Below are 14,240 nucleotides of genomic sequence, written 5' to 3'. Positions count from 1 at the left end.
TTTGTGACTAATTGACTTATTGCAGTCTGTCTAGGTGCTCCAAGGTAAAAAATATGCTGCTCCGTTCCCCCCCACCCTGTCTCCAAAGCTTCCAGAAAGTCCTGTCCAACCAAACCTCCCATGCTGCAATAATGCTTTGTATGTCTTAGTCTGTGGTGATTTGACTAAACACAACTTTATTTGGGACCATGTTCTACTTGAGAACAGCATAAACTAAAATAATGAGGTTCATACAAGGGTTTGACCCAGGGCGCCACCACAAGACAAGACCAGACTTATTTGATATTATATTTTAATGGTGAACACAACATAACACATTAATACCTAATCAAACTGATTCGACATGACCTATGGATCTGAGACAGTAGCCCACTCGGTCCGTTGGTAGTCCAGCCCTGACAGTAGCATGGGCGTTTCCCCACTGAGAGGTGCTTAAAGGGATCTCCTTTATATTTACATTGAGGTGTCCCTTAGGAGGCATTGGCAGCTATTTTCCATCTTTGTAGCCACTGTTGAAAAGTCATTCCTCCTTTACTGGCTTCAGGGAGGACATGCTGGACTGGTTGATCCCACCTTCATGTATAAACACACAAAACAGGGAGTTATGCAGAAAACTAGACAATGGATTCCTAAGTAAAAGTTTTTTTTAAAAACGCACAAATAAATGAATGTGTCGTAAAATTAAAAAAAGTTTGTACTTAGTTCAACATTTTTTAACAATTCAACAGTCAAGGTGTTATTTTCTTATATTTGGTCATTATTACTGTCATTTTACTCAACACGTGACTGAGCAACATTTTAATAAGAGTATTTTGATAATGAAATTTGCCAAATAAATACAAAATCACATGAAATGATTGACGCTGAATTCAATGTGCTGAGTTCCACTGTTACACCATGAAAATAAAAAATTGAAGTTGGTTTTATGGTACAAAATAGCAGCACTGAACAAAATTTTGTTAAACTATGCAACCATACATTCATATATAATCAAAGTATAATTTCAGTGAAATAACATTGTTCCACAGTGATTTTGTCATATCGGCTGGTTCCACAGTAAACAGCTCAATGAATATGTTCACGTACTGTTAATGTTCTGTAATATCACACCAAATTGTTCTTGCACAGTCGGAAATTAGTAGGGTTTGGACCAATTGCACAATTTAAATATTTCCGGTTCTAGCAGCTGTCGAGCAGCCACAAGGCTCCTTCACATTCTCCTGAATGAGGTTTGAGCTTCTTAGCTGTTAACTTACTCTCCAAAATCTTGCCTGCATAACATTGCCTCTGTCAGAATGTTATCTTATGAAAGCTGTTTGTTGGGCAAATACACAATGATGAAACTATGACAATAGACCCCAGTTGAATTCTCCTCTATAGACATTTCTAACTGCCATAATGGTGCTAAATGCGATGGATCCATTGGCATCTACTTCAGAAATGTGCCTCACCAGTATGAGATGGCTGTTTTGACTTGGTCTCCATAAGAAATCCCCTGTGCACAACGTTGGGTGAGGCCTCGGACTCTTGGAACCAGACTCTTCAGAAGCTTCTGATCCTCCTGTACAACTCTGGACAGCAAGGCTAAGAGACACAATGAGGGAAGACAGCAGATTTGTTGTTACTAAAACGGATCACAGTTCCTAAACCTTCTTTTTGCCAAGGTGACATCAATTCTTCATCAAGTAGTACACGTACAAACAAAAACAGCACTCGAGTATGACAAAACAAGATTCTCTGTAGATAAGTTCTTCTGATTACCTTTTTGATCAGATGCATGCAACATTTCTGTTTCCTTCTGTATTTTCTGAAGAGTAGCAGAGTGAAGTTGCAATAACTGACGGAGGAAACGTAACTCAAGCTGCTGAGCGCGAGCGTGTGAACACAAATCCTCTGGAGCCTAAAGGGAAAGAAGGAGATACATTAGTCTGGGTCAAAGAACAAGGCAAGATACAATGAATTACATCACAAATCAAATGTAAATTAGATCAAATCAAAACTTATACTTGTTTGGTACACTAGAAGACGCTCTCTAAAAGCAAAGTCACAGTGGCCTAGAGTAAACAAGGCAATTAATGTTTTGCCTCTGGGCAGGAAAACTGATTTTCATGGATATTTTGATCAGCGCTGTTAGTGAGAGGACTGGGGTCAAGTTGTGAATAAAACCAAAACTATTCACGAGGAGTTTCAGGAGCAGTGGGAGCTGTGGGAGCTGCCCCCTCAAAGCTTTAAACATATACCGTATGATACAGGTTTCCACGACCAAACATCAAATGCCAAGTTAAGCAGCAAAATGTAATCAAGATGGAAAGTAAAATGTTGAATTTAAGTGTTTTGTTACAATGTTAGATTTTGAGGAATGATAATGACACTGGATTCAAAAGATACAAGTAACTGAGCCATACGTTCTATAATGATGAGCTGATTCCAAAAATGTAAAATAAGAACGAGTACAACATTCAATCTATAAAGCTGAATGGTTTAATGTCTCGACTAAGGGATGGCGGAGCTGTTCAACAGAGCCATAAGTAGCAACAACCACAGACACACTTCCTTTCAGAAGAAAACTGAGACTGCATGTATTGTGTTGGGGCACATAATTAGAACAGTACTAATAGAAGTGGTATTTTTTCTGTTTTGTTACATTTAGTATAAATGTTGTTCATTCTTAAGGAGACCTTACTGATATATTATATGTCAACACTCACCTTGTACAGTGGGAAGGCCAGGCTCTGACACATGCTACTGAAGGATGAGGACTGCAGGCGATGGATGGACAGGAATGATGCAGGGATTCTCTGTATTCTGAAACAGGGAGATTTTAAATGTTCTATTTTTCCTCCACAATCGTCCAGCTTGATAAAAAGAATGATTAAAAATAACTTTTTTTGTCGTACGCTCTATACTAAAGTCAAATGCTTAAGTCGACTGCAGGTGGAACCACGTGCGTACCACTGATGAAATAAGGTATTTTACTGACAGATGTTTTTGCTCTGGTTCTCTCTTCCGCCTCCCTCTATGAATTTGTAGTTTAAAACCAAATCGAAGTACCACTGTGTTAGTTTACCAAACTTTTTTTGTGCAATAAAAATAAAATGTCATTGTTTATGTGCTGATCTGAATGAAGTTTAGCCCTTTAAGTAGCAGACTGCGTTCTCTTACCCTTCAACAGTCCTGCGGTCCAAAGCAAAGAGTGAAACCATTCCAAACTGTCTGGCATCTTTTGAAATAGAATTCCTTAGACTGTTGGCTGCAGCAGTGACGTCATCAAACTGTGGCACCAGCTCATTCTGGAGGAAATCCTGTAACTGGAACATAACGGAGGGATAGACATCTCAAAAAAATATCCAGAAATGTGATTCTTTGTGACACGTTTTTAAAGCTAAAAGAGACCAAAAACATTTCTTTCATCGCAGCATGGAACACATTCTATAAACAATCTGTCACATGTAGAACATCCTCACCTCTCTGTGTAGATGGATGAGCTCTGTCTTGGCCGTGGAGTTCCCTTTAATCAGACCTCTGATCTCCTCCTGTCTGAGAACCTGCAGAGACACAACCCAACCACAACTTTGATGATTTACGTTTCACACATATTGACAGCTCTGCATTTCAAGTTGATGAAAATCTGGTTAATCAAGATGCACATCTCATCACACTAGAGCGCTAACAGAGTGAGATTTTTATAGCATGATAACCGTCTCAAAGAATATCACAGTAACACGCTATCTGGTATTTTACAATTATCATGAGTTATAATGACCCTCAAAAGGAATGAAAACAGAAGCGTTATCGATTGACCATGTTTGTTGCCATGTTACCAGAAGTGCGGGAGGAAGTACTCACATCCTTTGCTTAAGTGAAACTAATAATAGCTCACTGTAAGAGATACTTTGTTACAGTTATAATTTTTCATACTGAACAAAATGCTTGGTACAACAGTGAAGTTAAAAGGCTATGAGAAGTCTTATACTTTCAAATGTGACTCACCACTAGCTGTCTGAAGTCCAGAATGCTTTGCCACTGGCTGCGGAGGTTCCTGAGAGCCTCCTGGCGGCTTCTAGCGTGTTGGTCCAGTTGGATACAGCGATCTCTGATGTGATCTCTGGCTGCTGCCTGCATCACACCCTGGAGTTCCAGCTCTACAACGGACCTGACAACAACACAGAGATCAAATCAATCTTTAATTTTGGTTATTCTAGCAAATGGAACTTTATAAACAGAGGACAAACAAATAATTAGACTAGGTTACACTTTATGGGGAGTTATGAGGATATTTAACCCTTAACTATACTACATTTATTCGAAAGCAAACACCTGCTGCTATCGTGGGGTCAAATCAGAAATCCACCTGTCCCGGTCTCTTTGGAGGGAGGCAGGAGTTTTGGGGAAAGATATGAAGCTGGGCGCAAGTCCAAGTCAGATTTCATACCCAGTAGATGCAATGTTTAGTTCATCATTTTAACCTCTTAGTGATAGATTATTAATATTAAATCCATCCAGCGCCTTGGAACATGTAGAGTTCAGTCACATAAAAGTCAATATTAAGTTTCCTATGATATTATGGGCTGATGTGTTTGTCATATTTCTTGTCAAAGGTGTTTGCTTGACCATTACTAATGGACTAGTACAGAATAGAAAATGATTCAAGTCGTTTTAAAATCTTTGAATATGCCCCTTTCTGGATTTCATGACCTGGTCAATTAACTACAGTGAGTGGACTCACATCGCCAAAGTGTCATTGTGGAGTTCATCAGCAATACAAGACACCTCCAGTTCAGCCTCCTTCTTGCGGGCCTTCAGCTGATATTTGAGCTGCTGGACTCTGGAGCGAGTCTGGGCCAGTTCCACCAAACTCTGCTCCACATCCTCCCAAGCATCCTGGAAAAGCAAAGAAAAATCTATAACTCAGAAATGTCATAAACACACAAGCATGTGTTGTTTTAGTCTGAACTTTCTGAAAATTAATTGTATGCTAGTGTTCAAGTTAAAAACCTGTAAGAGGGTCTTAACCGGGGGCAACTCATTATCTTCTTCTGCTGACATGTCCAGCAGGTGATTGCTGTCATAGCGGAATCTGCAATAAACAGGTCAAAAAGTTACTGTAGCAAAGAAAACATTTAATTACATAATCTGAAAACATGACATTAATATGGTGGAGTTTCTAACCGCAGAGCTGTCACATCCCGAGTCACATCCAGAGAAGCCAGTTTCTCCTCCAGTTCCTTCTGTTCTCTGGAAGCCAAATATTGTAATGCTGACAGAACATGGTTTGGAGGGTAACCACCCAACACGTTCTGATGCAAAGACAAGAAACAACATGTTCGTTCAAAGTGAAAATTAAAGATAGTTCACACATAAATACCGTACGGAAAAATAACAAAAAAAAACCACCAACCTCCACAGCACTCAACCAGTACTGAAACATGGCAGTCCTTTGTTCACGAGTCATACTGAGACGGAAAGAGTAGAGAAGCAATTAAAAATAAAAAAGTTCAAAATATTTTAAAAGAAGGTTTGTACTTCTCAAACACTGTTATCCACTGTAGTCCTTACTGTTTGGCTGCTGATTGCCCCGTTTTCAGTTCACTCTCTTGTAAAGACTGATAGAAGCGGACCCTGTTGTCACACAGCTCCCTGACTTCACGCTGATGGAAGAAAATAATATTAATTATGATCATTTCTTTCTATCAGCAGCTGATGTAGTACAGACATTTCGAACTTCATTACTCAGATATCTCAGATGTTTGTCTTGACCAGCTATTCTCTTCTTAATATAAAAAGTGAAAAGACCAGCAGTAATTTCTTGCTTTTTCCTGACAAATGTGATTTTCAGTGCATGTCACTCTGATTTGGCTCTTATGTCCACAGATACTATTTATTTTAACACGGCACCTGTTAGATAAACTACACTTTAACTCAGTCAAATATAGAACAAATTTAGGCAGCTCTCACCATGACCTGCGCTTCCGAGGTGGATTTGGAGTTGAGGTTGTCACCCTCACTGCTGCTTGAAGACTTATCAAACAGAACTTCAATCTCCGCTTTCCTACAACACACAATGCAGACGATTTTTTTTATTAAATATGAACTACCATCTGATTTACATGCATTTGTACATCAGATACATTTACTAATTTCCATATGGCTTAAACTTTAATTTCCCCTGCCTCACCTGGCCATCTGTTCCAGGGCCTGACAGTGCACACTGATTTTTTGTGTATCATCAGACAACACATTGCAGCCCAGGACACAGCGCTGCCTGAAGGCCTGGAGAAGCAGCTCTCTGCGCCGACTATCCTCCACCTGGGACCAGGTACGACTGATCGATTGTTCTGTTGAACAATAACAGAATTAACAGTCTCAGGCAAAGTCGCTTAGCATATTTTACATCTGTGAAATAGATAAATATTTATATTTTACATGCACACAATGTATTTAAAGCATTTAACCTTATTTAAATACTGTCAAAACATATGACCCACTTCCACAGCATGTAATGGACTTACCTTGTGTGGCCAGCTGTTCCTCTGTTCCACTGATCTGTGAGTCCAGGTGACTGATCTCAGCCTTCATCTGCTCTATCTTCCTCTGAAGCTCTCTCTGCTTTGCAGCCTCACTCTGGCCCTCAGTCTGCTTTACCTGCACATGCGTAACAACACCAAAAGGTAAAAGCACATATCATTTAACAAATGGCTTTAATAAAGCAATTCAAAATATCCACATTGTGTATCATTCAGAGTGTGACAACTTGTGAGAAATGAACAGGGAAAGAAAACAAGTTGTGGCCTACCTCTTTGTCCTGAAGAACTTTGTACCTTGAAAATCAAAATGTTAAGGAAATTACCAGACAACCGCTGAACCGACAGTGGTCACAGCTGCGTAGGAAATTCAGTTTATCTGAACGTTTGAAGTTTTCATTATAGAGTGCAGATACAAGCTTGAAAATGTTTTTTTTGTGTACCCTTAAATCAGGTTTTCTAAAAATGTATGGGCAAAATGATGCTTTACAGATAACATATATTTAAGTGCTATACAAACTACAGAATTGTGACACTGTACTGTACTTCCCTGTCTTGTCCATTATTGGCTGAAACATAAGCCAATACAATATATCTAGTATGAGTTAATATTGACAGATGTATCATCCAGGTGAAATTACAAGTCTGGATCTGAGTAACATGGACATTGTACTGACGGTGGAAGGTCTGAATATGAAAGGATACCACTGCAGATTCCCACGCATGATCCTCACGTTCCTGGAAAAGCAGAAACAGGCAATAAGCTACAATCAAGTGTACATAGGGATGATATTCAATTTATTTTAGGGACTAAGATATTTATCAGATGCTATATAGATTATATATATAGAAAGAGAGAGAGAGATTATGAGAAGGGATACAGTAAATCAACAGTACTCTAACCATAAATAAATTATCCTTAGGATAAAGAACCGGACAGTGCTCAGACTGACCTCTGATGGAAGACGTGTTGGATGGCATATTTCCATATTGACTTCCCTGTCCCAACACAGAGCCTAGAAAACAAATGACCAGCGTTACTTCAACTCTGGAAAGCAGGTGTCTTTACTCTTCAGCATCAGGTACAGTAGGAGATCAGGAGACCGGTGGACACACACGTTTTGAAGTAGCTGTCATTTGGCAGACTGTCCGGGGGCAGGTTGAACTCTTCTGTCGCCCATCGCCTCAGCTCCTGGACGAGACTCCTGTCCGCCATCACAACAACAAGCTAGCTGCTGCGGCTAACTCTCAGCTAGTCTGACCGAGCCACTGATACCTGGTGTAACGTTGTTTATCACAATCCTCTGTTTGTCGCTACCCTTAAATAAAACACGTCTCTCAGTTAATAAACCTACATTCACCCGGTTATTGGTTTTATTTATCTGAAATAATCAAACTTTCAACTTCCCGCCGGTTGTCCATACTTCCGGTGGCGAATGGTCATATCCGAGGACACAGCTCCGCCTCTGGTGGAAGTTGGGTATTGTCGATTGTTTTTGATAATCAGTGTAAACAGTTTTCTTTTCCATTCTGACTCCACACGGAACCATGGACTATATATAGAGCTGAGCCCAGAACAGTTTACACAGGAACCAAAAGGTATGTTCTTTTCAACATACACACAGAAGTAAAGTGCATACCATTTGTTTTAAGTCTGATGATGCGACAGCCCGGCAACAAGTCTTTGTTGAAGCTGCTTTAGGTGTGGTTACTTTATGATATTATGTTGGCGGCTGTATTTCTGTTTGACTGACTCACATCATGGAGATGTTGTGTATGTGCTTTTCAGTCTGCATGATATAGGAAAAATGGTTCAAGAAAAAAAGAACTCAACTGAAAAAACTGAACATTACTGTATAAATGATATGTAAGATCCATTGCAGGTTAAATGTATCTATGGTGAAATCTAAACTGAAATCTATGGTGAAAACAGTAAAACATTTTTTCATATTATGTAAATGAGCTGCATTTGTATTCAGACTACAAAATTATAGTTTTGTTAACCATTATAAAACAGTCTAACAATATAATTGCAACTAAATTAAATCAAGTTTGAAAAAATAAATGAAAAAAAGGAACTATACACAAAGTCACACCCTGTTTTATTTCGTTCTTTACTACAAAGAATCAATCGTGTAGTATACGTCTCAATGCACAGCATTAGATTTTCAAAACACAGGAAGAAACTGCATAATGTCAACCAACTACTCTTCAAGCTTAGTAGTCGCAGGATCACAGTAAACATGGTGCACACACTGTAGAAGGCTTTGTAGGTGATTCTGTTTAGTTTGTATGTTTAAGTCCTATTTTTTTCCATTGAATCTAATTTTTCCAATACATCATGATTCATACACTGAATGTTGACCTTATAACAAGTGCATTAAATAAATTAAACCTGAGTTAAACAAAACCTAAAAATGCTCTCCCCACATTCAAAGTCCGAAGTATTGAAAACCTTATCACAACATTTTTAAGGCCCATGATTATTTGTTACAAAAAATACAAAATGGAAATTAACCCATATTTTAAAAAAGTAAAGAAAAATTACAATAATAGTGAGAGCATATGTGTCCGAAAGAATTTCCCAAACAAATGTTAGTGTCAAAAATATATATCTCAGTTGTTCCTGTTGCCTTTTCCTCGGTGAAAAATGTCCCGAGATGCCTCAGATTGTAATGTCTGTATTTAGCACCATGTTTATGAATAGTCCACTGATGACGCTGTGATCCACTTAAAGTTGAATTTCTAAACAGCGGTTTGAAGTTACCGTATCCTGGTGAAGAGATTTAAAACTGACACAGATTCCTGAAACCAAAGAAACAGAAACTCAGATAATTATTTTGCAGATTCAGGGAGAGTGCTGAATATTATTCCAACACAAAGTGCTTTCTCACCTTCGTTGACCTTGTTTTGTTGAAAACATTCCAGAAGCGTAAGGTCTCATCTCCAGCTCCTGTCACTATCGCCTCGCCATCCGGGGACATCGCCTGAAAACATTAAACATTTATGAGGCTGCTGCCAGATTTCCTGGCAAAGATGGCTGGTTTTTAGAATTAACGTGACCATCACTGAAATCTCATACATATACTGACCAGGTAGAGGACTCTGTACGAGTGTCCTGTGAGCTTTGCCACCTGCGTGAGAGCCGGATATTTCCACACCAAGATCTGGTTCTGAGAATAGCCATGGGTGCTCACCTGAAAAGAGATACATAATTATAATCCATGGTGCTGTGAAAAAAGTGCTGTGTGTAAAATGATATCTGTTAAACATATTGAATTACTGCAAACCAAAAAGACCCCTATTGTATACAGACAGTTGTGCTCAACAATGCATCCTACATTGTGTGAAAGTGAAAGGGCATACTTCCCCCAGAGCAAAGTATTCAGAGTATCACAACCTTATACTAAGAATACCATTGAGGTCTAAGATCCTCGGTTAAGGATGCAAAAGAATAAAGATGTAATTGGCGATACAACACGCCTTCTAATGGTTTTATGTGTTAATAGAAACATGCCTTGATATCCAAAGTAACAGTGATGGTGACTTTAAGAGTTTATAAAGAGCTTAATTCTATGTAATCAATGTAAAATATCTTTACAAATTCATATGAATCAGGTACAAATAGCAATAGAAAAAGACTAAATAATCAATTGCATAAGTATTCTCCTTATTTGCTGTACTACAAATGTGTCCAGTGTGTATCTAGAGTCACTCACCAGCTCATTAGCATGCTTGGACCAGGCCAGGTTGCAGACCTGTGAGCCTGTGTCCATACATTGCAGCGGCTGCGACGTCAGAGTGTTCCAAAAACGGATGCAGCGGTCGGCAGTGCCTCCTCCAGACGCCAGCAGGCCGTGCTGATGGGGGGACCAGGCGATGGCTTTCACTGCGGCCAGGTGATCCATGTAGGTCTGCACTGGGCTCAGCGAGGAGTGGTTCCACACCAGCAGCTGAGGTGACCAAATGACAAATCAAACCTTTATTAATGAGTAACTCAAAATAAAACAGATAAATCAAGACAGAGACAGGATTATAAATATAAATATATACATTTATCAACTGTACCTTGTTGTCATTTCCACCAGAAGCGAGCAGCTGATGGTCAGTGCTCCACTTTAACCCACACACTTCCTGTCTGTGTCCCTGCAGCCGCCGCTCTGACTGCTGAGGAGGCGTCCGCATGTCTCTTTGAAGAATCATACGATCACGGCTTCCTGAAGACAACTGGTCTGCATTCCACGCTAAAGCTCCTTTAGAGAGAGGAAAATGTCCTTTATACTTGAACACACTTTCAACATATGACTAAAAACCTTATTTTCAAAAGACATCTATCATTTATGAAGAATATCAGGTATTAATGTGACCTACTGCTTTTTTACTTCAAATCATTTGTTTGTATTATGTCTTTAAGATTCCCGTTGAGTCATTCTAGGATCCTCACTTTGTGTCTGTAAACACAGAAACTGTTCATACCAACTCTGGCTGTGTGTCCTTCCAAGGCAAAGAGTTTTTTCCCAGCGCCAGCGTCCCAGATCTGAACATATCCTTTGTGAGTTCCCACTGCGACCAAGTTACCCTAAAAACATAAAGAATCAATTGATTAACAAAAACTATTTGTACCAAACGTTCTGACGGCAGTCAACTGTATATTTAGTATATTTACCCTTTCAGACCAGCCAACCGATGTGACCGAGTCTCCCTCCACTGACAGATCACACAACCTTGTTACCTGAGGAAAAGCCAGATTAACTATTGTAGAGCAAAATAATGAATTCTTCTAAAAATACAAATATATTTTTATAAATAATCTAACAGTTTAAGACCAAGTTTAAAACACAGTGTATTACCTGGCTGGTACAGGCACTCCACAGGTAAACACATGTGCCCAGCCCGACACTGAGGACGTTGAGGGAGGACCAGTCCACTAAGTTGAGATAAAAGTCATCCTGCAGCTCTGGAGCATCGAGAACCTTGAAGGGGATCTTTGAGAACTTGCGTGTTGGCTTCCTCGGCGAACGTAACAATTTTTGACTGAAGCAGAAAAAGTTGGACACAATGAAACACTGATGCTAAAATGTATGTGTTTCTCGTTACAATGCAATCAACAAAAACCATTACCTTTTGTTGCTGACAGGTGATAAGGAGTACGGCGAGATGTTCGTGCCATTGTCAAGAGACGTTGTTTCTGTGTTGAGTGAATACTGTGAAGAATACAAAGGCAGACATTATATTTTCTACCAGCTTCATTGTTCTACTCTATGATTTTGTAGTTTTGCTCCTGTTTAGGACTCCAAAAGCATATTCCATTTGTCTCTGTTCTAATGTGATTGATGCGCCACATAATTCAGTATATACAGTAAGTGGTGTGAGATGAGATGTTCATACAGTGAAGAGACTCCTTGTTTCAGGGGTGGTTGGCTGCAGACGCCTGTCCTCCGTCTGCGGGTCCTGGATCTTTTCTATACCTGCTCCCAGCAGCTCATTCTTCAGCAAAGCAGAATAGGCCAGCCCATCTGCTGTACGCACAAAAATCAAATCAAATTCAATTTGACTCTATAAACAAATATAATACCACAATCTGAGATGTTTATATGAAACTAATAGAATTTACAAAATAACCTTTAAAATGTTTACCTTTGACGTTATCAGTAGTGGCATCTTTAGATTTTCTGCTCTGAATTGGTGACTTTTCGTTTTCCTAATCAAAAAGCCATTGATGTCATTGATTTGAATTAGACATAACATCCAAACTGTAAGCAACTTCACCCAGACACACTGTTACCATTTTGAAATGTGTAATATACATGAAAACAAAATGTTGCTAAACAAAAGCCCAGACACAGAGCTCAATAACTTCCCCCACAACATGTTCTTACATTTATCCTGTGGAAGTTGATATTCCAGTTTGCCCCTGCTCTGGTGGGTATAAACCTGTCTCCAAGCTTACTGGGCGAGGATAATGGGGAACCAGTGGGTGTCCGACGGTGGAGGCCGCGTTTCGATTTCTGCAAAACAAACACATTATCATAAAGTGATTTTACGTCTGTAAGTTTGGTACATTTTTTACGAGCTCCAATATACAGTTTAGTGTAAAGGTTTTAGGCACTTAAGATTATCTGCCTTGAAAAAGTGCAGAGTGTAACAAAGATAACTGATAATGTTTCAAAGGAAAAAATATTGAAATATTGATTTAGCTGTTATGTTATACTGCAGTTTGTATGAAGTTACCTGGAAAATAGTGAACTATTCGTGGAAATGTCTTTTGAAACATCCTCACTTCACCTTTAGTGCCTCAAAGTTATGTTCAATACTGATTATTATCCAACACAACACTGACAAAGGTTTAGTGTAGGTGTGACACATTTTGGATGATTAATGGCAACAAGAAATGGAAAGAGCAAAGAAAAGAAATATTGGACTTACAGCAGGACTCAAGTTGTCATTTTGAATGTTAATTTGGCGGAAGAGGCGATGTTCATATTCTGGATCCATCCTAGACTTTGATCCTATAGCCATAGAATGGGAAAACAATCCTGGCAAATACAAGAATGAAAACATATTAATCATATATATATGAACTTATACACAGTATAGTGCTTATGAGTCATGCAAGAATAGTAAGAAGGTTTAACAGATAATTGATTTTGGTGTTTATCAGGTGTTTGTTATTCTCTGCTCATAAAGAAGAAATTAAAACCACCACCTTTAAATCAGTCTTTAGGCTTAAAAGAAATAACAATTTGACTTTTATCGTGATTATTATCAATATCAACTGGCATTAATATTTAACTGGATATAAATATCAACCATATCTGCCACAGCTAGTATCTTATATTGAAGAATTACAAAAGGAATCCAAATGATTTTGCAGTATCCTGATTTCAATCTGTTAAACCAAAATGTGTGGAATGACAATCCGACATGAAATAATGACATTTGGATATTTTAAAGACGTCTATTTGACATTTAGCTTGATAATAACGCTTCATTAAACCATTAAACCCCCATAGGAAGCTTTATATTAGAGAAAATTATGACATGAAGTCTGTGTGACCTGAATATTTCACTCAAACGTTTCCAAAGTAAGAGCAGAATCACTTAGTCCACCAGTGACTTTGAACCAGTTCAAACTAAAAGCTCGATAATGTCGCGATAAGGACTGTGTCAACATTTCTATGTCCAGTCCTGCTTCTATTTAAAAACTCTCTCAGGCTAACTAGCTTAAGCAAACATAGCTCACGGCTAATTTGGCTAGATGCTCGCTTAGTAAGTGGTCGTGTTCACTTTGCTGCAGGAAACGTACCCGAGCCGCCGCGCAGCACCGACCGCAGACCGGACACCGACACAGACCGGACACCGACACAGGACTGAGGTGTGATGGATCAGAGCAACAACTGGTCAGTTGTTCACTGTCAGAGGAAGGGTTGTGTTTACTTCTGTTTATTGATGACGTGAAGAGGTGCATTGTGGGATGTTTCAAACACACCCTTCCATCCGGTGACGTAACGCCTACGTCATGAATCAAACACGGAAGCACAACTTTTTTTTGTTATCTAACTGTACGTTTTACAGTATAATGGCAATTCATTAGTGTCATATATAGAAACACACAATTTTGACAACTCAAATACTTTGATACTAACAAGAAGATCAATGAAATGAGATTAAACAAATAAAATATAAATTAATGAGGTTTCTATTAATCATAAGGCATCA

The 14,240-nt window shown here is 38.9% G+C and overlaps 2 protein-coding genes across 2 annotated transcripts; both read right to left on the bottom strand.

The window, feature by feature from the left end:
• Window positions 1-91: 91 nt before the first annotated feature.
• Window positions 92-7,812, bottom strand: haus5 (HAUS augmin-like complex, subunit 5). Its single transcript, XM_061078454.1, has 19 exons — window positions 7,640-7,812; window positions 7,475-7,537; window positions 7,227-7,259; window positions 6,794-6,818; window positions 6,510-6,642; window positions 6,176-6,335; window positions 5,956-6,049; window positions 5,557-5,648; window positions 5,399-5,453; window positions 5,170-5,297; window positions 4,996-5,077; window positions 4,727-4,881; window positions 3,991-4,153; window positions 3,465-3,545; window positions 3,163-3,308; window positions 2,709-2,805; window positions 1,762-1,900; window positions 1,452-1,584; window positions 92-573 (listed from the first exon to the last, which is right to left on the bottom strand). Exons 1-19 carry the CDS (start codon window positions 7,735-7,737, stop codon window positions 471-473), a joined length of 1,980 nt encoding a protein of 659 aa, XP_060934437.1. The 5' UTR covers window positions 7,738-7,812; the 3' UTR covers window positions 92-470.
• A 794-nt stretch (window positions 7,813-8,606) lies between these two features.
• On the bottom strand, window positions 8,607-13,969 carry LOC133010276 (fizzy-related protein homolog). The gene is made up of 14 exons (XM_061077796.1): window positions 13,828-13,969; window positions 12,948-13,057; window positions 12,401-12,529; window positions 12,159-12,222; window positions 11,910-12,040; window positions 11,643-11,725; window positions 11,372-11,555; window positions 11,188-11,253; window positions 10,998-11,100; window positions 10,590-10,774; window positions 10,241-10,474; window positions 9,614-9,718; window positions 9,416-9,508; window positions 8,607-9,326 (listed from the first exon to the last, which is right to left on the bottom strand). The coding sequence occupies exons 2-14, from the start codon at window positions 13,038-13,040 to the stop codon at window positions 9,285-9,287; spliced, it is 1,512 nt and encodes a 503-aa protein (XP_060933779.1). The 5' UTR covers window positions 13,041-13,057; window positions 13,828-13,969; the 3' UTR covers window positions 8,607-9,284.
• Between the last annotated feature and the right edge of the window lie 271 nt (window positions 13,970-14,240).

This window comes from Limanda limanda, chromosome 9 (assembly GCF_963576545.1).
Source record: "Limanda limanda chromosome 9, fLimLim1.1, whole genome shotgun sequence".
In the NCBI taxonomy this organism is placed as follows: Eukaryota; Metazoa; Chordata; class Actinopteri; order Pleuronectiformes; family Pleuronectidae; genus Limanda; species Limanda limanda.
The sequence above is the reverse complement of the archived record's forward strand: the minus strand, read 5'-3'. Positions and strand labels throughout refer to the sequence as shown.